This window comes from Morchella sextelata (assembly GCF_020137385.1).
Source record: "Morchella sextelata strain SCLS chromosome Unknown scls_18, whole genome shotgun sequence".
NCBI lineage: Eukaryota > Fungi > Ascomycota > Pezizomycetes > Pezizales > Morchellaceae > Morchella > Morchella sextelata.
In genome coordinates this window covers 1,449,455-1,476,178 of record NW_025408633.1, presented here as the reverse complement: position 1 = coordinate 1,476,178, position 26,724 = coordinate 1,449,455, and the positions used below count along the sequence as shown (strand labels likewise).

The following is a 26,724-nucleotide window of genomic DNA, read 5'->3' as shown; positions in this document are numbered from 1 at the left end:
ACGTCATAAGGACCCTGAAATACCAACACGTCAATATTGGTGTTCAATGGCACGCTCGCGAAATGGCACGCTCGCGATCTTGTTGTCCTTCTTGTCCGATCTGCCAAGAAGCACAGCCTAGTGGCCAGTCATGCAGCACCTTTTGTTGATAGGTTGAGAACGCCATTGTCCAGTGAGCTGGAGGATCGTGTTACCAGTACCGCCAGCCCCGAAACACTAACACCCATACCTAAAACATGCTTTTTCATAATCCTAATCTAGCTAGAGTATGATGCTCATCATGTAGAAATCTGCAACTGACGGCCTGGTTTCAAACGACTGACAACCACGTCGAACAAAAGAGTAATATTCATGTAGGTACGTACAACTCTAACCCACGGTCCCGTAAAAGCTGATCATGAAAATTTTGTGTGGGGGCCAAAACCCAGGGCAGATGTATCTACTAGGCGGGAAACTAGGCAGAGATTTATTCTGATCCAATAATTGTTAGCTAGCACCAGCCACTCTTGGCCCCCACGAAAAAACCCGTGCCAAGGCTCTTTACCTACTCATCTGCGTCTTATCGGGCATAACTGAGACAGGTCCCCAAAACTTAAATCAATATCATCTTGGAAGGTCTAGTAGGCATATGGACTTAACCGGAGCGCAAATTCTCAGAATCCCAAGAAAACCGATTGTGCCTTATTTGAACTCACGGTATCATTGTATACATGCACTTAGTATATAAGTGTCTACTAGTATGTACATTATTATTACCCAAATTTTCAAATCTTAACCTAAGCCATAGCTTAATAGCTATATATAGCTCTAGGTAGTCTCCTTTTTGTGGTATACGGTATAGCCCCTGTACAAAAAGCTATGCACTAAGTACATGTACATGTAGTAGTGTGCTCAATCCCAACCTTACCTCAGGCATGCTTGACTCGGAGACGCCATAATTCGAGACTTACGTCAAGCTGCCTTGGTGTGATCATGGCCATTATACAGTATGTATTGTATAAGTACACGCACACCTGCGGGAAAAAAGTGACGAAACAATGCCTGCACTTAACTTGAGCCCCAATGACAAGAAGTACTTTAACTACAAAATGAAAAAGAGAGTACACACTACGGCCTCTGAAGTGTATTCACCACCTTGTATGGCCTCCCTTCAAAAGTCATGATTGTTGCTTAACCGCGTTGGTGGTCACTCATTGTTTCGTCACTTTTTTCCCGCGGGTGTACATAGTACGTAGATTGTGGTAGACATCTTGTACACCACCGAACGTGTTGGCATAGCCGTACAATTTATATTAACCTGTTAGAGAAAGTCGGCTAGCTAGTTAGTACTGCAATGGGTGATCATGCGGGAATCCTGGGTACCGAATTCTTTTCTTTCGGATCTCGAGTACCGCTCTGTACAGACCTCGGGGACAGAGATGTAGTACAATGACTCTAAAAGTAACTTACGGAATTTTTGGAAAGTACGGTATTCCAGTTAGATGTGTAGTGGAAACTACGTACAATGTACCTAGGATGGGTTGGAAAGTGATGCACATTTTGGCCTGACAACGCCCAATTATCTATATTTTGGCACAACGCAACACGCCCCCTAAATTCAAGTTTCAAGTGCAGGACGTCTCTGAAATGCCTAAGAATTCATTTGACGTTATTTAAATATGAAATAACCATTCTTCAGGCAAGAAGCCACTATTAGGTAGCCAAAACCAGTAGTAAGAAACCCAAAAGGTATCGATGACAGACCTTTTTCATTTATTTTTTCATTATGAAAGGAATCTGCACACTTAAATTGACCTCAAGATAGACTTGTGTGAAGATTACATGTAATTCTCTCATGGTTCGGATATCACCAAATGTGCATCATTCCCGACACCTTTGGTACACGGGCTGAGCCTATCAAGCATGGCACTACTATGCGTCTTACACCCTAAACCGGTCATGTGGAGCTCGAGTACTTCTTGATGACATAGCTAGATCTAGAGAAGGCTGGTCTCTGTCCGTCGGTATTGTAGCATTCGACGTCCCTTAGAAAGTTCGTGCTATCCTATTCGAATTCTTCAACGAGCTAGGGCTGTTAGACTCTGGAGAGTAATGAATGATACTATTTGATATTTCATGCCACCAGACGAAGAGAACATCAATCGCACGCGTTTGTAGTACTGTTTGTTCCGTTTCGCCAAGATCTTAAAAACGGGTTATGATTGCAGGTTTTATTTATATGTAGCGGCGCCAAGAAGCTTCATGTGTAGCTCATCTAGTGGCCAGCCAACATCATATCACTCTTTCTGACTTCAATCACGTCACGTCTATTCATTTTCATATTCATCTCTCGACATAGACCACTACACTATTCAGGTGCCATACACATCTTGCTCTCTATCTACCTCTCCTCATCGTCGTTCAAGTTTACAGATTCATGCCGCAGCTGTGACGTTCCGGAGTCCGAAACCTTAAAAGGTTTCTTTTTGAACATGTGTCGAACGAGACACCGAATTCTATTACTGGGTATCATGCACATGCATGAACCTGGCATGATTACATCAAAATATTTTGACTCTACACTCTCTGCTCGAGCTGGATGCATGATCAAGTCCTAAGATCCATGTGATATCTATAGATATCCAAAATACACACTTGGGAGCCACAAATGTCACGAGCCCCTAGAAGGTAAAGATCAATATCCGAAGCAATGCAGCATCTTTCATTCTAATTGGGGGATTCGGGGTTGGCGGTTAGAACCTCATAGTATTCGAGCTGTTCGTATATGCAACGTTCGAATTCGTCACGATATATATGTTCTGAAACATATTCTGGGAACGATTCAAGAGATAGCTACATGATCACGGATAACGATCCTTATCAACTAAGCGCTCTGGAAGGCGATTCTATGTGGAGTGAAGGCTGATGAAAGTGAACAAATGCAATACCTTCTGATTGGCTGATAGGGCGCAAATGTTGGATTTGGCTGAGCTGGACGAGCTCGTTTCTCCTTCTGCGGACCGATCAAGACAATCCCTAAGACCTATCGTAGGACATATTAGCTGTCCAGCAGTGACCTATTATAGCCTCGGGTCTCTCACAAATATCCATCGATACGAATTGCAGTACTCTAGTAGGCCGTTGAACGGTCATCAGGCACAAGAAAGTAAGAACAAACTCTGAGAATCTATAGGGTACTACAGACATTTTTTCACAGATCCGATATCTGTAAGATATGTGATATAATGTGGCAACTCTTATTGACTCTTCGAAATAGGTAGTACAATATCTGTATTGTGGGAGCTGATTGAGGCTCCGCTGCCTTCATCCAATCAAGAGGGGACCTGAACAGGTACCTCGATCGGTTGCAGGTATGTACAAGATCTTGTTACGGATATGCAAGACTCCTCGGGGAAAGCGATCACATGCCCTATACAGCGGGATGTTTAATGATTAAAATATAACATTTAGTTTACTAAGCAATAAATCAGAGAAAGGAAAATGACAGCAGCGCAGCATGGGAAGCCAGTGTTGGTTCATTGCATCGGAGACACAGAATGCATTTCCCGGGCTGCTGATTCGGTTCTTTCCGGAACTGTGTTGTATTAAAGTTCTCCCACATCTCTCTCTCCATGAGTCATGTCCGGCCAGGCGAGCTCTCTAATTCAATATCACGGCTTGTTAACGGGGAACAACACATATATCTACACTGAGTCCTATATTTTCTTTTCAAAACTAAACCATTCTTGCGATAGGCGTTACTAATCTTAGGTGTATTTTTACAGTCCTAGCTCCTCATATTCATCATCGCCCACTTGGGCGTCTGCGAGTACAGGCAGGCAATCTCATCATGTAAATGGGGGGATTTGAAGTGAAAAGCGTAAAAATGTTGACTGAGGCTAGTTAGAAAGGGCTTCTTGATAATCCTAGCTCCAGCTGACAACCACAATGATTGGCCCAGATGCTCTATGGTTCGATCAGCCGGGGTCAGGATCTGGGTGGCTTTCAAACAGACCCATCTTTTCGGTTGAGATATTTCCCCGGGGTGTGGGGGATATCCGTAGTGCGCTTGTCGACCGTGATAGTTTGTATTAAGGGCTACTTTCAAGCCCGATTGAAGTGATCTGTACCACTCATACTCATTCCCCCTCCATGGCTACCCGATTGCTTCTTCACTGAAGTGTTTATTTGAATTTTACGGCCCAGGTTATTCCAAGTGATTAACCTACATTAGAGTGGGGATGGGGATGGGGAATCGTTGACATCATGGGATAGCTTTCTGGGTAAAAGGGAGGATATCAGACTATTTTTAAATTTGTTGGCTAGCGAAATATTCCTCGAGCTAAGGTGTACCTTGTGCTGATATGGATGATCCAATCCAGACCTAGTGACTAAACAAAATATGATAAATGTGCTCTTTTGGGCGTCGTTACCGCTCGTTCTCTGTAGGCTGGTGGAGCTCTCTGTTGTGTGACAAGCAATGTAGTGAGAGAATCACCATTCACATCATTCGAAAGAGTATATTTGTTACATTCCGTTTATTCACTAATTGGTGACTTAGACGAACCGCCCAAGAGATAGACTCCTCATTCCGCAGACGTATCTGACGTCTTTAAGGTAGAACCGATACACTTATAGAATCCGTACGGGTACAACAAGTGGAAAACCCTGAAAACCACTGGTTCTTTACGACACAAATAACTTGGTGGCGATATCCAAAAGATGAAGCGCGCAGATATGGCGAAATACCGCTGATTATTAGTTACACATACAGCGGTACTAATACTTAGTAGATTTGGAAAGGCAGTGCTATATATATACGCAAATCATGACACTAATTTGCCATTTTATTGTTTGAAGCCTATCTTCCCGAAACTAGGCTACGAATCAAGCCCTCGGGTGGGAAATAGTGATTAAGCCCACATCTTGATAATAGATGATGTAGGATCAGTGCTAGCCTTGCTTAATAACGGGGCGAGGAATCATGTTTGGGTGTTCTTTTATGAAAAACTACAGCCTAGAATCTAGTAACAATACAAGTTTAGTGAAAGTTCGATCGTTACTATAATGATCAAAGTGTAATATAATGTCAAGTGAATGGCCGTTGAGATTATGGGGATGACGGACCTCAGAGATTATCCTTCAAATTGCCTTGGACGAGCTAAGAAATCCGCCTTAGCGACGCTTCCTCGTACGTCATGGGTGTATACAAGTATCCCAGCCTCTTGTACTACATGCACATGTACTAAATTTATTCAATGCATCTGTGAACATTGAGCTTCCTAGCCCAGACTTGTAAACGTGTAGTGCAATGCTAGACTTGAATCATTTTTCATGAATCCATCACCCATCACGCGCACAATTTGAGTTTATATTCGATTCTTTTAATGAAAGATCGACCGAACAGTACATGTTGAAAGAGAGAACCCGCATTTTTGCTCGACGTGTCGTGACGCATTTAGGCGCGAACATCTAATTAGTCATGTACTTACATGTAGTATTGTATTTCTTGTTTCCCATAGCAATTGCCGACAGACAAATTAAACTGCTTTTAGCTCTATGATAGGGCCTAGCTTGGACGAAGGCTCATATCATGTAAGGTATAATCAAGTTGGTATGTGCTGTCCATAAATTATGTAAACAATTGAGTGTTGAATCCAGAGTGGTCTTAGGATATGTAAACCACATGAAGTACCTACATGCATGTACCGACTCTAGGCTTACGACTTAAATTTCGGTACTTAGTAATTTTTCTGTCAGAGACATTCTTGGCAAATCATGCATGCAACTGCATTGTATGTATTTACACTTACACCACAACATCACGAGTAACTACATTTATCAAGACTCGAACCTGGTTGCTCCCTGTCCTCCTCCGATAGCTCAAGGCATATACTGTTGAGAACCTTTTTGCAGCTGAATCGCGTACTATCGGGACGAGCTTTGAGCATATGGGGATAGGTAACAGATCGGAGCCTCATTTTTGGCCAGAGGATTGCTCCAATTCTCATAACTACTTTGCAGTACGTGTCCTCTTCGTGTAACTACAAGGTGCATGCTCATGCATCGTACCCTCATAGGACCGTGGTACCGATCTCACACGGTCTGAGCCTCTGAACTCCAAACTACCTACCTTGAGAAATAACTCGTTCGTGCTAATGCACCATTCAAAGAACGTCAAGCCAGTGTCCACCATGGCCTAGATACGCCGCACGAGTACTCAAACCGTTATACGTTATATGAAAGACTTTGAAGCTGAGCCTGAAGCCTTGCTAATGCAGTTCTGCCAAAATTTCCGACTGGCCATGTTTATCTACTTAATCTTCTGGAGATTTAGGAATAGGGATGCACGTGTACTGTAATAGGGCTATGAAATATCGGCTGGCATTATATCTAATGCCATGGCCATGTTAGACACGTCTAGTATCGATCTGCTGCACGCAACGTTCCCGCACCTCATCAATATCACCTATATAGTTAAAGTAAGGAAACACCTTTGAGTAACACTATTCACCATTCTACACACACCTCTATTGAAACAAGGGGACATCAATCACTCACAATCATTCTATACAGAGACCATACAGCGGTAGGCGAGTCAAGACTGCATAATGAGTACACCAATTCTGAACAAGAGTGAAGTGTTCACTTTGATCGGAATCATTATTAGTCTTTTTGGCGTTATTGTTAGTGTTCTGGGAGTTATTGAGTTCCGGAATCGCCACAGAGGCGGGACGGTATGTATAGGTTTACGCTTACTCTCCAAATGCAGTCCTGTAGTCTGAGGGACGTCGATAACTGCAGGCTTCCGCGATCACATTTACTTTCTTTATAATACTGACTCTCGAATTATCTATGAGTAGGCAGAGGACGAAGAGAATGTAGTCCCACCAGACACCACCAGAATCCGGCCGGTATTACCACACACTTCGAACCACAGCACCACAGCCGACACCCAAACCAGCTCGGAAGACGCTGTTGTTATCTCATCTTCTCCCTATCCTCTCCAGAGATCTGGTCAAACTAAACTGAATGAACATTCATCCCCGCAATAACCCCGCCACACGTGCACTCGATGTATGTATTAGACCTACCAGCTTATATTAATGTTTATTTTCTATCATTGAGAGTTCATTTTTCATATTATACTAATGTTGCTAGTTCCTTCGTCTACTCTATGCCATTTCTCATAATCCCCTTCACTGTACGGCAAACTGTACGGGTTCGCAGGTCGCGAGAATTCATTTAGTAAATATTTACTCGGTTCTCTGTAGCCATGTTAGAAGCCGTCGGTACCATCCAGACTCTGGAAGAATCCTAGCCGACTGCACCGCAATATAAAGCCACAAGACAAGACGATCGATCGCAATACTAATCACAACATTATCGAACATCCCGGTGCGCTGCTTCTATCGCCTTTTCAAGAGACATTCGTAGGGAGATGAGCCTTCCGTCCTTTCAGATATCGAACTTCATCCCTTCATCGTTTACAAAGCGCATGATAGATGCCGCAATCAGCCTCCCTTCCCCGGAAAGCGTGTAAGATACATGTAGTTCGGAGTTAGCAGAAGGGTTTGCACGCGCATGGGCACACGTGACGTGCATGCGCAGGACTGGAACATGCACTTTTCTTTTCCTATTGGTTGGTTAGCCGTGCCTGATGAGATGTAGCCTTTATTGGCCGTTAATTCTTTTTTCAATCTTTCATTATAATTGAATCTTTTATCTTATGTATGTTATGCGGACTTGAATTTCGTTTCTTGATTACTTATATATTACTAGAAGTTTTCCCGTTTGTTACCAACCGGAATCATTTCATGATGCCCAATCTCAACTTATACTACCAATTCAAACCAGATTGGTGAATGAAATAAAGTCTTACGTTTCTTTTTTCCCTGCTACTCTGGCCTGGAACCTTTTTGCCTTTGGAAGTACTTTCCCGGGCGGAGTAAACAGAACAATCATTTTATTGAAGGGCTGTTCCGGCATATTATATTCCAGTACACCCTTATCGTTCTATGTAGGGAGCCTGGGTGCAGGGCCAATCATCACCCGCCATTTGCGAAATTTCTTTTCGTCCTGACCTTTTATATATTAGGAGATTTTCATTATCATTACTCTCTTCGATACGTATCATGTACACATACATACAACCTTCCATATTCCAACCAGTGATGATTTCGAAGGCAACATATATGGTTGTCTTTGTGCCGTTGTCACCCCTAAGGGGTAATTTTGTTTTAAGTGCAGTTAATAGTTTCATACAGTGGCCATCCTTATGCAGAACCGACCCTGCATACAGCGGAGCCTAATGTTTAGTAAGCACATACTTAGCTAGCGAGTGATTATTTGTGATTCTTACACCGAGAAGGAATACTCCTACGGTATCCTGGACTCTTGCTTCTTCTTGAATGGTGCTAAAAGTCATAGTAAACCGAAGTCAAGGACTGGAGGGTGATTGGTACAGATTCAATGATGGATAAAGGGATTTGTTAGGAGAACCTGCGAAAAAGGACCAGTACCTTTTTTCCAGACTAAGGGATAAATTTGTAGGTGCTGTGAGGCTCTACTTCCTTCGACCGATATCAATGGGATATGAGTAATCCACACTTACAGCCCCGTGTGCACGTGGCGGAGATAGCGAATCACACGACATCACTCGGCAGCCAGCCACTAATATTAGCGATGCCCGCATATGCGATGCGCGTGATCACGCGAGTAATTTGCACTTTATGCAATTTGAAAGGACCGCTATTCGATACAACCCGGGGTGTACCAGGCCATAGTTTGCAACAATTATAGGTACATCTGCCCAAAACGTGTACACGGTTCAGTCATAGATCAGTACTACTCTAGAGTAAACAATAGATATGATTTAGGATTGTTGTAACCTTTTACAGTCGCTAGTAGAATTATTGCGACTAAATTGCGCGCTAAAAGCCGGCAAAAGGACTCGAACGCAGGTTATAGGATCCAGAGAATACGTTCACTCGAGAAGCATCGCATTAGGTACTTACAAACTACTGTAACCACGTAGTAGTCTCGGTGTTCAGTATCAGCATATGGTATTCGAGCACAGTTAGGCACAACTCATGCAGTCCGAATGCAGATATTATCATTGATTGTGTGATGGCCGGCCTTACATGAACAACGTGGGCTCGTATGATTGATGGAAGCCTCACGTTCTATGTAGGTCTTAGGGAATTCTCGAAGGCTTTAATTAAACCGTATCCCTTACAGTCTTTCTGTCCCTTCTCTCTTTAGATTTTCTACTGTTCTTGCATTCCTCTATTATTTCCATCTTCGGTTTCACTTATGGTCATAGAAGAAAAGCGAAAAAATTGCCGTGACGACGCGCGTTAGTGTTGACTGTGCTTTCCAACAACATCGATATTTCCGTCTTTACTTATGAATGAAGGTTACGAATAGTGCAGAGGTATTAGCCGTGATTTCCACTATCATTTCCGTCTTCACTTATTGGAAAGGAGCAGAAACAGTGCCGCAGCGCCGCTGGCCGTACTTTCCACCACTCATAGTATAAGATAAAAGTAAAGTACGTAGTACGTACCGGAGGGTTGGCCGTGCGTTGGGCCACCATATCTGTCCCAACTTACGTAATTACGGAAAAGGAGCAGCCAGAAACTACGCAGCAGCACTAGCCTTGCTTTCCACCGTTAACGTGGTTTGTAACTCCATGTTATGGAAACAGAGCATCCACCGAGCCCGCATATGTTCTAACAGTATCCTCATCCACAGCCTCCTTTAATTCATCCTTAACAGTGGTTGTAGAGCCGGTGGCAACACTCGTGATGGATACGTACGAGCTGAGGCATTTCGAGTTTAAGCTCGAGCGTTTTCCATGCTCGAACTCTATACCAAGCCAGGCCAGATCTAGAGGCTATATATTCACTTGAGTGTTTCATGTACATAGTCACCATGGTACCAATCTACCGTTCAAGATGGAACTGATGTCACTACCATTTCCAATTCCCTATTATTAGTCCTTATCCGGTTCAATCCTTTGACTCCAAAGATTTCTTATTTGATCATGCTTATTCATGATTTATTCTATGTAGCCTAGGCCCGAAGTCTATGACAACTGATCACCCTTCTCTCCAGCCTCTCCTCGCCTAACCCTGGCCCCCAACCTCCCCTCCCCTCGCCTTACCCCCCAATTCCCAAATGGCCAGAGATAAAGGAGAGGAAATAGACAATTTAAACTCATTCGTCCTCCCTTAGGTCACCTCACCCCATTCTCAACTCTCTAATTTCCTCTGTTCTTTGCATCCTGATCCTCCCTCCTTCCGATACCGCCACTTCAGAAATTCACTCCATCTCTTGAGAGGTATCTGGATGACTGGTGATCCACAGTAGTTTAGGTCCATAGATTACTCTGCAGACCTGACAAGCCCTTCCACTGACAAGCTCAGCCCATTTGAGCTCAGCCGAGCGGCCAGACCGCCCGAGAGAAAGCTCATGCCCATATATGCCACTGACCCGAACCAGATTCACGGCTGAGATCTTTTTGTTTTGATACTGCTTATAGTTTCCGTATTCAACGCCTTCTAGGAACGCGGAAAATATACCGAGCACTTATTGTTGTGGTGTACATGTCGTCCTGGATGCATGTCGAACAGGAGGAAATTAAAGGGGGTTTCTACCGGTCAGGAGTTTGAGTTCGGGGTCGTCGAGGAGCCAAAGAGGGCTCCTGTCCTGTCTTTCTCTTTACTTGTCAGCTTGCTAGATCTCTTCTCTCTCTCTCGCTCTTTCTCTTTCTCTTTCTCATCATCTTCCAATACGAACCCTGTATCTATCTTCAATACAAGTCGACAGCATTTACCCTTACAGTCATTCTGTTCCAGTTTACTACATGTACCGATATATAGTATTGTTCGTTTTTTCCTCTTATTTTTTACTTTTGGAGCCGGCCTTACTACCCTCTACGGATTATGAACGCACAACTATTTACGGCCCTATTTTCAATACGAATACCGGTAGTTATAAGAAATACATACCAGCTTTTCTCTCGTGGTAACAAGAAATGAAAGTTTGAATGATGCCTCACGATCCATACATCTACGTACTTGTGTTGGTAACCATCGGAATCCCATCAAACTCAAGCTGACTGTAATCACAACGACATTTTACAGGTCTACGAAGCAACACCCAATGGCTATGTATGGCTGGGTAGATTGGATACATAGCTACCTTCTGTGCTGAAAGTTATTCCCTCCAGCGTCGGCCTTTAAGGTGTGGTTGTGGCCGGGGGTAGAAGATTAACACATCTTAGGACCATGAACGGAATAATGGGGCCGGTGGATACTAGTATACCCGCGAGAGAGATAATACTTCGTCGAAGTTCAAGTTACTCAAAAGTTCCACTATATATAGTACTAGTGAGGAGCGGCCTCCGGCCGCATATAAAATTAAACATCAGTTCGAGGAACCGCCGATATCAAAAGAAAAGTATGTAAAGATCCAGAAAACTCACAGCTCTATTTAGTGTTTCGAATTGAACATACAGCTCTATACAATGGTTCGGAATAGAGATCGGTTCCTCGCACGCAGTCGGGGCCACCTGCTGCTGCGCGACATGCTGGGCCCCTCCTTGCTCGCGTGAAGTGTTAGTTTCAGAAGAGCTCAAGAAGAACCATTGATGGAAAGTATAAAGGTTATAACGTTGGTCAGAGGGGCTATCATATATCATGACAGAACTCGTGGTTTGATGACTTAAGAAAAACATGCATGAAAACATGCATGTCGTCTCCCTTAATGCACCAACTCTTTGTCTATCGACAGCTGTAGCCCACCGGACTATACTCTAGAGATGGGAGGCAACTAACCAGCCAATAGAATGACAGAGATACCTGATTTAGATACTTTCGCTCCCTGTCTCTGTGGGAGGCCATGGAATCCACCCTAGTATACATTTTACTGGCCTCAGATCTGATCAGACTGAATAGACGAACTGCCTCTGTATTATAACCTACATATGCTATATCGGCTTTTATTTTCTAGTAGGCCAGAGAAGAAAAACCGTGCATTCAACTCTTCTCACACCATAAGACCGGATGCACGGTATCGTACATATGTATATAATCACATAATATCCAGTGCATGTCAACTACCGAGGATATATATATGTATGTTCATATAGGAGTTTGTACTGAGTACTATGTATTATCGCGCACAGAAGGGTGGTATTTTGAAAAGTGAAGTATGCTCTGGGGTGTCAAAATGTGATCACTTTTTAGCATTGAGATCTTGGATATGAGGCTATAGTCCACTTATTGTATCAAACAAGAACCCTAGATTCGCGAGGGAGGTAACATAAGGCTCGGGTGATTTCCCACACACAAAGTGCAAATTTTGTGTGGCATTACTAACAGATCTTGGTACTTATTTCTCTTATCAAATAATGGATCTCCCAGAAAAATCTAATTCCTCTATTATAGGGTGGGCAGCAGCACCGTCAGACTAAGGGATTATACGCGTAGTTGTAGTTTTGGAGTATGTACATGTTTGAATTAAGTAAGAGCTAGAGCTTGATCATGATCGATCGCGAGGACCAGCCTAAGATTCTATAAGATGCGATAGCTCTACCCTAATTGTTTACTCACAAATACGAACACTCTGAGATTAGATCTAGAGTTACATGTAATATTAAAGCACTGTTGTTGTAATTTACGAGGGCAAGCGACAGCTAAGTTTGCAATGGAAGATTGGAATGCCAAGATATTGGTTGAGACCAAATGAACACGTCTATCAACGTGACCACTTCACGTCGAGCCTGAATTCTCATGTCGGCATTTACCTCAACTCACATCACATCTGTCCACATTCATCTTCATCCGCTGTTTATTAACTCAAGCCGCCGCCCCCGCCACGTTTCATGAAAGGTATGTATGTATTCTTTTCACTTACCTTCAACGGCTGTAATCCAAACTTGCTACTCCCTGCCTCTGTCCTTACTATGTAAGCATTGGCATTCGAGGCCTCAGAGCTTCTATTCAATGCCCTTTATGCATTTCTCGACATCCTTGCCCTGAATACCAGAGTGAAAAACCGAGGAATTTTGAATCTGCACTTTCACCCGAGCCTGATGAGCAGCCCACAGGTTCCATCATCTATTGTGATGAATTAGCTGCTCGATCTCGATCTCGCACATGTACGGACGGATCTACCTTGATATAAAACCTCCGTAGCAGGGATGTCGGTTCCCAGTGCCCTGGATCCATGGAAGAAGATAGTGGGGGTTTTCGAATCTGCACTTCACCTCGAGCCTGAAGTGTAGTTTTATTGAAGCCAATCGGGTGATATCAGCCATACATTAGTTCACCTGTAAGCTAGCTTTTCTTTTTTCTTTTTCTACGGCTACACCTGGGCCCCAAGAAAGGTAAAGCAGCATATGCAAAAAGAAAAATGCAGCGACAGAATCTTTCACGGAGTTTCCCTTCATAGCTACATATTTCTAAATTAGGACCAACTTTGACCGTTGTGGCCAAAGAATTAACCGTGCTCCTAGCTATTGCCACAGTCCACAGTCTCTTCCTTACTATTTGCCTTTTTGAGCCTCGCCCCGACCCGCGAAATGCCACACCTAGAAGCAGGCTGCAGAAAACATCGTGAATCTGTAGTTTCCCGGGCTTTGGCGGGCCGTGCCGGGGTGCTGGAATGAATCACCTCTTACTATCTGACTTGTTATTCTCCGACCTGTAGTTCTACTGACTGGTTATCCGATCCCTTTCTCAACTAGCTGAGCTGCCTAGCTAACAGGTATACGGATAGTGTCAGAAATCCGGAAAGAAACTACAGAAACCTCCAGGCTCGAGCAGACAACCACACCCAAGGCCAGAGGACTCTCCCAATCCCGCTGACCCTTCCAAGCTTTATGATATCTAGAGAGGTTTCGTCACATAGTGGACTCCGCTGGAAGGGTCACAGCCGCCGGATATGTGTTATCCAGGCGCAGCGCAGTGAGGCGTTCTTGAAAGCTTAACTCGACACCTGTCCCCTGCATGATCAAGGGAAAAGCAACCCTGAGGCTCTGCAGCCTGACGCTGTTGGTTGTATGCACTACTAGGCTTATACCTCCAGCCTTCCCGACCTCTCGAGGAAAGCCAGACGCGTTACGACTTGGCTGCTAGCGTTCCATTGGATGTTATAACGATCAGGATGCAGCGTTCTGATCATGCAATTATGATTGAGCTTCATGTTTTTTGCAAGGGATAATTGTGTGGGCCACTTTGCTAACCAAATTGTTGACCTCGCGATAAATATTGTATCCGAGTCAATTTCGCATCAGTAGCCCGCCTTTGTCGCCCACGATTTCCCGAAGAATAGTGAGCATTGAAAGCTAAAGGGATACCCACGTTATCTTATAGATACCTTTCTCTCGACATTGTGCACTCTAATTGAATATTTTAAGAAAAAATCGATAAGCTGATAATCCCAGAGGAATCGACCTTGTTTTGGGATATAAATTAAATAAACGATTTATAACTAGTTAACTTCAGGATCTTCAGGGCCGCCGGCGATTATATAAGCTCAGCGTCCCCTAAAGTTGCACATGTGTAGCTGGATCTTTGGTAGTCCTAATTGAAATATGCAGACCTGATTGGATAATGTTATCTTGGTAGGTTGAGTGGCTTTCCACCAAACAACGAAACACACTATAGACGTTACGAGCCTGAATGAATTTGGTCCCTGGGCATTCAATTTGTGGGGGGAGGGGGAGGTCGGCGTAAATACATGTATGCACACGAAGCGGGGAAATGATATATATGTATATAAATATTACGCGTCCTCCCCCCCACCCCTCCCCGCAAAGTAGGGCAAGTATACCAAAGAGTTGAGATTGATACTCCCTCTGAATCCGAATCCCTCCCACTCCACCCTTCTTAAAGCTTTCAAAGGTCCCCCGAAAGTCCGATACATACGAAGGTTTAAATTTTACAACAAACTCTATTCCGATTGCCGACGCCCTAGGAGCATCGGGGATCAAAAGGCACGGACAGGATCCGGAAAGGCCTTTTCACGTCTTTGACAGCTCAGGAGCATCAAGGGTACACCAAGAATTGTATACGGAATCTTCACCATATACAAATCGAATTCCCCGACCTTCGAGGTAAATCTGAGAATTACAGAGAACTAAGTACGTCCTCTGGCACGAAAGAGCCGAACCTACACAGGTGAAGTACTTCTGTGCTTACGTATGGGTCCATTGGTTCTAAGTCGGAGCGATATGATCGGTGTTATACAAATATGCATCGGTATTTTAGGGCTTTTTGCTAGTATTCTTGGATTTCAATTTTGGAGGCGCTGCAAAAGAGAAGCTGTATGTATTCCTCAAAGTCATTGGCCGGAACAATTCGCCTATGGATTTAGCTAATTATTTTTGTGATAAGAGATTAGATGAAGAAAATACACTGAGACCAGGCGCCATACAAATCCCAGATGAGATTACCTCAAAATATTATAACACCTCAAACATACAAGAAATTCAGGATTCCCCTCTTCCATATACCCATCCACTACAAAAGCCACCCGCGGCAAAGCTGAAGTCCAACTTGTGGATTCCCCATGCATTACCAACCTTAATCCTGATCATTTATCTCGACGAAAAAGATAAAAAAAGTAAAAACGAGGGTTTTCAGGTTCACGTGACTTAAGGGATTGTTGGTTAGCAAAGTTGAGCTACTTGAAAGTTTATCTCCCATCGCTTTATCTGTCTAGAATTCTTTTCTTTTGTTTTTCTGCTGCCGTGGCGGCTTTTACATACAGCCTCAAAGTAATAATCCCCTATGTAAACATGTACACTATCCAAATCGGAGGATTTCTTTATAAAAGTCTAGTTGAAAGGATTTTAAACTGTTTAATACGACTAGGATCTTATTTCCTTTTACTTTTCTACGACCGTTGCAGACTTTCACATACACCTTCCGAGTGATTATCTCATATGCTTACTTGTGCGTTCATCAAGTCTTATGTCACATTTGTGCTAAAAACATACATGGTACCTTTGTACTGATAATATAAGTTTGCGCGTGTTCGTGATGCTCGTTTTCGGCGCCTGGTCACCAGGCGGTACAAAACGGCACACTTGATATATGAACTGGACTAATGATTGTTTTCGGCTAGTGCATTGTGGTTGCACAAGCAACGCAACAAGGCTCTATAATGGAGAAACAAATTAGAGAGATCAATGCGGGCCTGGGTTATATATAGAGCCATTCAACGTTACTCGATGGATACTACAAGTTGACGGACAGGAGTTACAGATATGGCAAGAACAGCTAGGCTGCAAGGTCTCAGGCTCGTTTTGATTCCTATTGGCCATGGTTCAACTCCCCTGCTGTTCATTCACACGTTGTGTTCGTCGAGTGAAGCGAGTGAAGGTGGACGACTGCCCTTATGTAGCTGCCAAAACACGTCATCCCTTGAAGTATACTACTCTCCCCTCGGTCTGGATGTCGTGACACCAGATCCGCACCCATGGATCATGTCAAGGCTCGATGTTAAGTTAACCTTTCGCTAATAAATGATGTAAGATTACATAATGTGTACCGACAGGCCACTAATACAGGCCCGGTATCCGGGAAGGGACGTTGCACGTTGGGGCCAGTAAATGGATCTTGCATAAGCAGAGCACGCATGCAGATCAGGTGGTGCGACAGAGTACTCTATAGTAAAGAGCAAACCACCCATCCTTAAGCCAGCGAATCTCTGATTAGCTCCGAAAGCCACAAAGTTAATGTTACTCCAAGAGAAAAGACCTATGGGGTTAATGAAGGACCTTTAGGGGAGCCGGAGGAAAACTGCTTTCCATTTTCGATAATAAAGGCCCCGACACCTTTGGACAGCGGCTTCGGAAATGGTTTTGATTACGACTTAATGTTTTGGAATTAAATTACTTTACTCGGCATTCTGTGACAAAAGAGTTTTGACAAGGGTTCTGACAAGGGTTCTAACAAGGGTTCTAGCTCTTTGGACAAGGGTTTTGATAAGTGACATTAGCACATCGACACTTGCTAATGAATTTACCAGCGACTTTTCCAAGTTTGCAAGGACTTTCACGCCGGCGTTTTTACAGCAGACCTTCAGGGGAGAAGCCATGACCCATGGGGAATCCTTAAAAACTCCAGTATTTGTGGTTGTCATCATGAACTAAAGAGGCACACATTTCCAAGTCCTCTTTCTCTCAGTGTACACATATCAGGTCATATTGTAAGTACATAAGGAGCGTTTTCAAGGGGAATTCACGCCAAAAAAAATAAGTTCTTTATTATAACAAATAACCATGGGTACCGCAATTCACCCACAAAACCCAAAGAATATCCAAATAATAAAAAAATAAGAAATAAAAAAAACACCAAGCCCAGAGCATCTAGAACAACAACGAAGAAATCTGAATCTTCACGCAGGTTGTTCCAGTAAGTCTGCGGCCCAAGCATAACTACATGCATGGTATGTAGTTAGGGCCCGTTTGGGGAGCCGCGTCTAAAACGGAATTCTCGTGACGTAAAACTTCATTCTACATAGCGAAGAATCTATCCTGAGCGAATTTGTTTTGTTTGGCAACCCATTTTGCAAGTCCAGAAAACATCGCTAACTCCATGAAAACGGAGTTTCAAATAAACATTCGGGCTTACCTTTTCCTACCACAACTGTGACGATTCCCAACTCCCTTGCCATCAATGTAGTCTTATTGTTCAGAAACACCATCACCACCCAGTTATCGCCAACTCCACAGTCTCTCAAATTAACAGTATAATACTTTTTAAAGTCCGTTTTAAAATCTCTCTGTTCCACTCACCACCAACGAGGGCCAAGCAAAACGGGGTTTTCCACGAGTTCCGGCCTCCGGGGTATAAGAATAGATGATTAAGTCGTTTAGCAAAATTATTTCGTCATTTTCTACTAATTGACCGTAGTTTTTGGTTGAAAACCTTAACCTTACGCTAGTGAAACCTTATTTCTGATCCTCCAGCTATAAAGATGCCTTTCCCCCCACCTCTTCTCTCCAAATCATCGCCATCATCCTCATCATTCTCACCCTCATCATCACCATCACTACCACCATCATCACCAGTAACAAGTATGTAGGTCAGATCCATCGTGCCAATTGGTATAGCCACCGCTAATATCAGCAGCAGCACCGGTACAGAAACAGTGGTGGCAGCAGCAGCAGTGGTAGCAGCAGATACGAGATAAATAACGACGGACAGAGATATATATACCGTATCCGTAGTAAATAATATAATTTAGAAGTAAAATAATAAATAAAAAAAAGGTCATTTAGCTCTAATTACTAGCCATTTATTAACGGTGGTCATATAAATGACGATTTTAAAAGACTCGGTCATTTAGTCACTATATGACTTCGTCACTTTTATACAGTAAAGGACTTAGTCACTTATCTTATGCTCCTAGAGGGCTATCAGAGGCGCCATTAACTATCATTCTCACAACCTCTCTACTCTCGGTTTTAGAAAATCGGGAAATAAACCAATTGTGAATCATATCAGCACCGAGTGATAATTCATGACGTAGACCATCGCTGATATGATTACATGTAGTGGTGGGCACAAGACGAAAAGTCTCGAGACAAGACAAAGCAATCATAGCTAGAAAAAAGGAAGACAAAACAAGACGAAGCAGGAAAAAGCCTGTCTCGAGACTCTCCGAAATGTGCGAGTGATCGACTGTGAGTCGATATGTCACGAAAATGCTGACCCACCTAGAAAAGAAAAGCAACTTTGGTGTGTTTTTACTGACATATCCCATTATCTCTGTTATAGGGGGGTCAGCATCGTCGACAGCGTTAGCTTAAGGGATAAAACAACCCCGACCCACCCCGTTCCCGCCCGTGCAGCCCATGGCCATTCAGCGCCCCGGAATTAACAGCTCTACAAAAAAACGGACCATTTGAATCTCCTCTAACTTCATAGTCAGACAAGATATACAACTTTAGTGAGTTCTAGAGATCATATGTGCTCTTATTTCTCGCGGAACTTGGATATTTTGCCTGGGTGGTGAAGAGAGAGAGGCTCTTTGACATTGACCGTCAAGGCCGGGTAGACCGCAACTCAATTGGCGTAGTTGGTAGATCGAATTAACGTATGTGAATGTATTCTATCTGTCCTCTCTACTAAAATCTTTAGACTCGGTTAACCGCCGGACTGTTTGTGTCATATAATTATTACGTAACACCGAATCGCATCGCACGCGGTGCCTGCCTTCAGCTATTAGAATTATATAACTGGTAGTAGATATCGAAGTATCGTTCATGCATTTTTATGCGCGTGCAAATAGTAAACGACCGAGAGCGAACTTACTCATCAAGTGCATGCCTAAGTACATGTAGTGATGAATTTCTAGGTCTCACCAGAGACCACGGAAAGTATTTTAGGAGCAGATCAAACCTGTGGCTGAATTCAACTTACTGGCCACTTCTCATGGTTCTGGCTGATATGGTTTCTTTACGCCTCGGCCACCGTCAGCCTCGACTGGATCCATGGAGATGCAAGGATTGTAGTCTTCACGGTGCGTTCAGATGTCTTGTTGCATACGTTTGGGGAAAATTAATGGCCAAGATGTGCAACGGTGTGTTGGGCCACGTGGAAACGGGTATACGTATGGGTCGGATATGACTTATAAATTTTTTTCTGAGAAAGTTGTACTTAGAGCGTTTAAGCTCACCTCTTATAGATATATATTTTTTTTAAAAAAAAACCGTGCTCTAGCTCTGTTGCTATCACGCTGACGGTAAAGATGCTTGATTTTTCTCAATTATATTTCAATACAGTAAAAAGAGAGAATAAAGAGGATGAAGGTAAAAAGAAACAACTAAAGCGATAGTAACCCTAAACCCTAACCCGTCAGCGTTGTTGGCGACCGGGTATCCTACTAGGGCTAACTACAAGGCTCTGGCATAAGGTGATCGGACGGTCAGGGTCCGCATTAAGGATCGGGTAGGACTCTGAGGGCGAAAAGTACAGAACAACCCCTTTTGGGCCTTTTGCAACAACAGGCCACACTGTTGCATCATGATATAGATAAAGATCAATGTACGTAGGTGGAGTTTAATTCAAGTTTTTGACGAGAAAAGTTAAATTAGTAGGTATCAAGCCTTGCCCATGTATCAATGAGGATAATATTTGATAACTTTCAGGTAGTATAAAAGAATAGTAATTCCACCCGTAATCCGAGTCCTTCAACTTCACGACCCATTATGGAATATAAAACCACTCCTCCACAATCAAAACCTTTAGCACTTCGGGTTGAACTCTCAAATAGTCTTCGTTCTAAGATTAGAGGGCTTCATAAAATAGCACTCTGGCCATTTAGAAAAATTGCATCGGAGCTTGAAGTACCTCTTTCCACCGTATTCAGTATCTGCCAGCAGCCCTCTACTCCTCACTGGCTCAGGATGGGCAGACCCCCTATTATCACCCCGACGATTAGAAAATTCTTAGTGGAACATGCCACTGCCTCTCAACAGAATCGATGCAAAACCCTCCTGGAAATTGCAGAAGATCTTGGTGTTTCCGTCAATGAACGAACCCTCAGAAAAGCTTTTGCCGATGAAGGTTATCACTGCCGAGTAGCCCACGTCAAACCCTTTCTCTCCATTACTGCAAAGGTCCAACGCTTAGCATGGGCAGATAATATTCATGACTGGAGTATTGAAGATTTCCAAAAGGTGATTTGGACAGATGAGTGCGGATTTAATGTTGGGGGTTTTGTTGGGAATACATAGGTTACTAGAAAACCTGGAGAAGCGTATGTAGAAGATTGCTTAGTACCCAAATTCCGAAAATTACAGACTATTATTGTATGGGGTTGTATTTATGGTACGGACTCCCTCACCATCCTGACCAAATTATGCTGACTTAGACTGAATGAATAGGCAATATAAAAAACCCACTTGTATTTTGGGACAAGGCATGGGGACCTACTCTCAATGGACCCCGTTACTGTGAATGGATTGTAAGACCTCACCTATTTTCTTTCTGGCAGAATTTATCACGGGCAAGTTGTGAATCAGGCTATATATATCTTATGCATGATGGAGCTCCCCCGCATCGTGCTAAGTTCACTGCATCAGTTCTCTGTGAGCTAGGAATTTTCGGGTATTTTTTTGACTGGCCTGGGAACTCCCCTGATTGTAACCCTATTGAAAATGTATGGCGTATTATGAAGGACAAAATTTCTCAGCGTCATTGCAGAACTAATGTTGCACTCCGCATTGCGATCCAAGAAGAGTGGGATGCAATTACTTCTGAAGAAATTGCTTCCCTAGTCAATTCTCTACCAGAGCGGGTTGAAGCAGTACGCGCTGTAAATGGCGGTCATACAAAGTACTGATATTATTTTCACTTTTCACTTTTCACTTTTCACTTTTCTCATAGCTAGCCGTTCATGTATTCTAGGAAAATTATACTCGCTTATTTTTATTACAAACCTTGCCCGTCCGATCACCTTATGCCAGAGCCTGTGTGTGTGTGTGTGTGTGAAGTTATTTCATTTCTAGTTTCTAGGTACAGAATGGTCGCATGCAGTATAAACTATGGCGTAAAGAAACCTTTCCCCAAACTATCCCAACCCGTCCCCTGATAATCCCAACAAATTTGAAGCACAAAAGAAATGTACATAAGAAAGTAATCGCAAAACAAAGGAAATATTTTGGGCCGAGCCCTTGTGCCTAATATAGGTCTTTTCTAGGAAGCGTAGATCGCGGGTATTGGTCCAGTTGGTGTGAGGGGTGAGGATAACGTGGATAACGATGTGAGGGTCGACATAGTTGTGGAGCCTGTAGCGAGGGGTGATGGGGGGGTGCTCCTGGGATATCCCATTCTTGTAGAGACTATGAAGGTGCCTAATGCTGTGGTGAGGGTCTGGTTATTCCAGATATCGTTCAGCGATGTGATGGTTCGTAATGGGCCGTGCCTATTTGGGGCTGTAAAAATATGGCATTGCGACATCGGTTATGTATGGTAATTACTCATGTATAAGGGATGACTCATAGTTGGAACAAGGAGGCTTAGCGCTAGGATTATGTAATCAGGGGATCACGTGGTACTAAGAACTATCTGTATATAAGGAGCAACAAACTCCCATAGTTGTCGCTGGGATTCAGCGGCGCAATAGTATCTTCTTTGCACTATAAACATATTCCTCACAAAGGTCACGTTTTCAAACCCTCCTCAAGTCGTCTATTCTCCCACACTCCAAACAACAGGTTATGAGCCCGGGTTCTGCCAAATAGAATCCGCACTACACAATCGCCACCTCGCTTAACTCAACAACACTTCATACAACAATAGCCTTCAGAAGGAGAATCGTCATCCAAGGCTGCTGAGATCAAACCCTCAGAGACAACAGCTACCAGTAACATTCGTCTCAAGTTTGATGGACTCCCTAAACTACAAGGGCAATCCAACTACCAAACTTGGGCGAGTGCCTGGAGGATAACGTTCGACGCTGTAGACTGGTGGGAAGCGTTGAGCATCGAGAACCCTGACGAGAATGACACCGAACTCAGCAAAACCGAGATAAAGAAGGCTCGTAAACAAATGCACAGCCTTCTCATCTCTGCTGTATGCGAAGAAATACAACCAACAGTCGTCTCCGCCGAAAATGCATTCTACGCATGGAAGGCGCTTAAAGACCTCTACGATCGTGTCTCACCCAACACCACGATCACCCTCCTCAGCCGCGTCCTAGACACGAAGATGCAAGAAGGCGGATCACTGACCGAGCATCTCGCGACCTTCGATGCGAACTGGAACACTCTCAAGTCCAGATGCCAAAGCGCAGACCACAAACTCGCTCAGGTTCTCCTACCCCTCACCAAATCCAACGAAGCCATGGCGGCATTCCTCCTAAGCTCGCTACCCAAATCGATGAGCAACGTCGTCGACAACATCCAGACCAAACAGGATGTTACCTACGAAGACGTACGCCAACGACTACAGAACCTGGATGAGGTAGCCCCTCAAACAGGGAACAAAGTGCTCCATACCAGGAATACTACAAGTGACAAGGAATGCACCTGGTGCAAGAAAAGGGGACAGCCTTACAAAGGCCATGAGTACACGGAGTGCAGAAAGCTCAAAGAACAGAACAAGAACAGAAAGGGAAGGAGAAAGGACAACACGGCATCGGTTGTAGTAAATGACTCTACAACCACTATCTGTATGGTACGCCACGACATCTCCCAACCCCTTACTTGGATCCTTGACTCTGGAGCAACCTCTCACGTCACACCCTTCCAAAACCAACTCATCGACATCCGACCTCACACCGGCAATGTCCGAACAGCTGATGGAACCAACCACACTGTCACCGGAATGGGAAGCGCTAGTTTCAGCTGCCACCTTCCCGATGGAAGCAGATCTTCCATACTCCTCACCGATGTGCTGTTGGTCCCAACCTTGGGAAATGTGGGATTGGTCTCTGAAACCGTGCTCGACAAAAAGGGATTTAGAACGGAGTCAGGAGGAGGAAGCAAGTTGGTTACAAAAGAAAAGAAAGGAATAATTTGGGCAAAATTGGAAAAGGGACTTTGGAATGTACAAGTAGTTAGCAATACAGTTCGTTTGACCTCTTACGATGAATGGCATCAAGCGTTAGGCCACCCTGCGACACTAGAAAACTTGTATCACGACATTCAAAGGCTGCCTCCCAAACCAGAAAGTTTCCACTGCAGTCAATGTGCACTATCAAAAAGCGTACATAAGAAACCTGCACCAATTAGTACTAGATCCAAACGACCATTCGAACTAATCCACTCCGATCTATCTGGAAAGTTCAGTATACAGTCACAAGGAAAAGCTCAGTACTATATGTCCTTCATCGATGATTTCACCCGCTTCGCATGGCTATACCTCCTGAAACAGAAAGAAGACGCAAAAAAGGCCATCAAGGATTACGTTACAAGGATCGAGAAACAATATAGCACAACAATATTGAGATTCAGAACGGATGGTGGTGGTGAATACATCAACAAGGACATAACGAACTACTTCGATTCACAAGGAATAGTTCATGAACAGACTCCCCCATACACTCCTGAATCTAATGGAGTTGCAGAACGATTCAACAGGACGGTAACCACAATGGTCAGGTGCATGATCATGGACCATCCTAAGTCGCTATGGGGAGAAGCATATGCAACAGCTGTCTACCTCAAAAACAGGCTACCACACAGTACGCTTAAGGGAAAGACCCCCTTTGAAGCCCTGAAAGGAACCAAGCCAAGTATACAACACCTTCAACCATTCGGCAAAAAATGCTATGTCCACATCCCAGAAAACTCTAGGCCAGCAGGAAGCAAACTAGCACCCCGAGCGTATGAAGGAATCATAGTTGGATACTCAGACAGTAATAAAATATACCGTATCTGGATAGGAACACAACATAGGGTAATTGAAAGTCGGGACGTCACATTCCCCCCTCCTGAATCAGGGGAAGTCTCAGTGGAACTCGACTTCATCCCCAGGCTGAAACCAGAAACGGCAAATGCACCATCGGACGACGGATACGAATCAGAAGACAGGTCTGATCCAGAACCCGAGTCAAATGCAATCGAAGAGAACCGTACAGAAATGCCAGGATTATTCCCGGAATCACCGGAACAGGTTAGACAACCACCACCGGCTACACCACACAAGGGAAAACAACCTGCAGTACCTATGGGACAACCGCGAGACCCAAGAGACAACTGGGAGAAAATTCCAGCACCAGTCGTACCATTCAAAGGCTTCAAAGGAAAACCACTTGCGTCAACGACACCCAAAGGTACACCACCACAACCTCCAAAACGATCAGATCGAATACGCCAGCGAAAAAATAGAGAAATTGAAATGGAAGTACGAAGGAAAGAGTATGACGAAAAAGTAGTAGAACAACAGAAGTTACTTGCAAGTTATATCGAAGATGTGAAAGAACATGGCCCAGGAGACAAAGCCACTGAACAAGAATTAATCGATCAATACAAAGAAGACTTCAGACGTCAGAGGGCTGAGTTAGACACGGAATATCGAGACATATCCAAACTCCCCCCGAACTACCACATACACCTCGTAACAGAACCTTCCACCTTCAATCAAGCTATGCAGAGCGACGATCAACACCTATGGAAAAAGGCGATACAGACTGAGAAAGATGCCCTTGACAAAGCCCACACCTGGGATATTGTCAACAGACCATCCAACCGAGCAGTAGTCAAAGGAAAATGGGTATTCAAAGTGAAATACAATGCGGACGGAACAATCGAGCGGTACAAAGCAAGGTACGTCGCTAAAGGCTTCACCCAAGTACAGTACCAAGACTACGATGAGACCTTCGCTCCCGTTGCACGATATGATTCTCTACGACTCCTACTGGCACTAGCTGCACACAACGGTTGGACACCACAACAAATGGACGTCAAGTCAGCCTTCCTCTATGGTGTACTCAAGGAGGAAATCTATATGGAATTGCCTGAAGGCTACAGGCAAGACAACAAGGTTTGTAAACTTCGAAAATGCATATATGGACTAAAACAATCACCCCGTGAATGGTATGCTTGCCTAGCAGACTCCCTTCAACGGAAAGGATTCGTCCCAGCCAAATTCGACCCATGTGTCTTCATACATAAGAACCACCATCTATACATATCGGTGTATATAGACGACATCATGATATTCGGACCCGACTCCCCATTCAGAAAAGAAATCAGACAACTACTCAAGGCAGATTTCGAATGTACGGATCTCGGTAACTCGAAGTTCATACTGGGAATAGAAATAACGGTAACCAACAACGGTATCACGCTATCACAACGCGCATACATCAATAAGATCCTGGATAAATTTGGAATGAGTAACTGCAAACCAGTTGGCACACCACTCGAACCGAACCTCAACCTTCACAAAGGCGAACCGGAAGATCAAATCGAGAAACCAACTGAGTACCAATCCATAATAGGATCACTGATGTACGCGAGTATAGCTACCAGACCTGATATCACCCATGCCGTTACCGCTCTCTCTCAGTACTCCTCATGCCCAACCGAGGACCACCTACGAGCAGCCAAGCGAACTCTCCGATACCTCAACGGAACCAAAGACTGGAACCTGTTCTATCCGAAAGGAAATACTAGAACACTCGACGGATTCTCAGACAGTTCCTACGCTTCAGATCTAGATGACAGAAAATCGTTCTCAGGATACGTGTTCAGACTAGGGAAGTCAGCCATCAGCTGGAGAAGCCGGAAGCAGAAATCAGTCGCAGTCTCAACAACAGAAGCCGAATACATGGCCCTGTCCCTCGCAGCTCGACAACTGGTATGGATTCGTAACGCCTTGCTCGAACTCCAACAACAATACCAGTACTTCATACACGCCGACAATACCGGTTCTATCGAACTTTGTCGGAACCCACGCATCCACGACCGGTCCAAGCACATCGACGTTCACTACCACTACACACGTGAACAACTCGAAGCCGGAACCTTCGAAATCCTCTACGTCCCTACCGAAGACAATGTCGCGGACATAATGACCAAAGGACTACCAAAACCAGCTCACCAAAAATTGTCAGAATTGATACGATGTGGCAAGTGAGGGGAAGTGTAAAAATATGGCATTGCGACATCGGTTATGTATGGTAATTACTCATGTATAAGGGATGACTCATAGTTGGAACAAGGAGGCTTAGCGCTAGGATTATGTAATCAGGGGATCACGTGGTACTAAG

At 44.0% G+C, this 26,724-nt stretch overlaps 5 protein-coding genes across 5 annotated transcripts; 3 read left to right on the top strand and 2 right to left on the bottom strand.

Annotated features, from left to right (window-relative positions):
• Positions 1-8,027: 8,027 nt before the first annotated feature.
• H6S33_004881 (uncharacterized protein) lies at positions 8,028-8,407 on the bottom strand (the record flags this gene model as incomplete). Its single annotated transcript, XM_044836249.1, has 3 exons — positions 8,028-8,058; positions 8,127-8,287; positions 8,342-8,407. 3 exons carry the CDS (start codon positions 8,405-8,407, stop codon positions 8,028-8,030), a joined length of 258 nt encoding a protein of 85 aa, XP_044690854.1.
• Positions 8,408-16,893: 8,486 nt separating this feature from the next.
• On the bottom strand, positions 16,894-17,139 carry H6S33_004880 (uncharacterized protein; the record flags this gene model as incomplete). The annotated part of the gene is made up of 1 exon (XM_044836248.1): positions 16,894-17,139. One exon carries the CDS (start codon positions 17,137-17,139, stop codon positions 16,894-16,896), a length of 246 nt encoding a protein of 81 aa, XP_044690853.1.
• A 3,073-nt stretch (positions 17,140-20,212) lies between these two features.
• H6S33_004879 (uncharacterized protein) lies at positions 20,213-20,683 on the top strand (the record flags this gene model as incomplete). Its single annotated transcript, XM_044836247.1, has 1 exon — positions 20,213-20,683. A coding segment is annotated over one exon (471 nt), but the record flags the coding sequence as incomplete, so codon positions are not given.
• A 1,031-nt stretch (positions 20,684-21,714) lies between these two features.
• Positions 21,715-21,912, top strand: H6S33_004878 (uncharacterized protein; the record flags this gene model as incomplete). The annotated part of the gene is made up of 1 exon (XM_044836246.1): positions 21,715-21,912. A coding segment is annotated over one exon (198 nt), but the record flags the coding sequence as incomplete, so codon positions are not given.
• Positions 21,913-22,307: 395 nt separating this feature from the next.
• H6S33_004877 (uncharacterized protein) lies at positions 22,308-26,591 on the top strand (the record flags this gene model as incomplete). The annotated part of the gene is made up of 1 exon (XM_044836245.1): positions 22,308-26,591. A coding segment is annotated over one exon (4,284 nt), but the record flags the coding sequence as incomplete, so codon positions are not given.
• Positions 26,592-26,724: the final 133 nt, after the last annotated feature.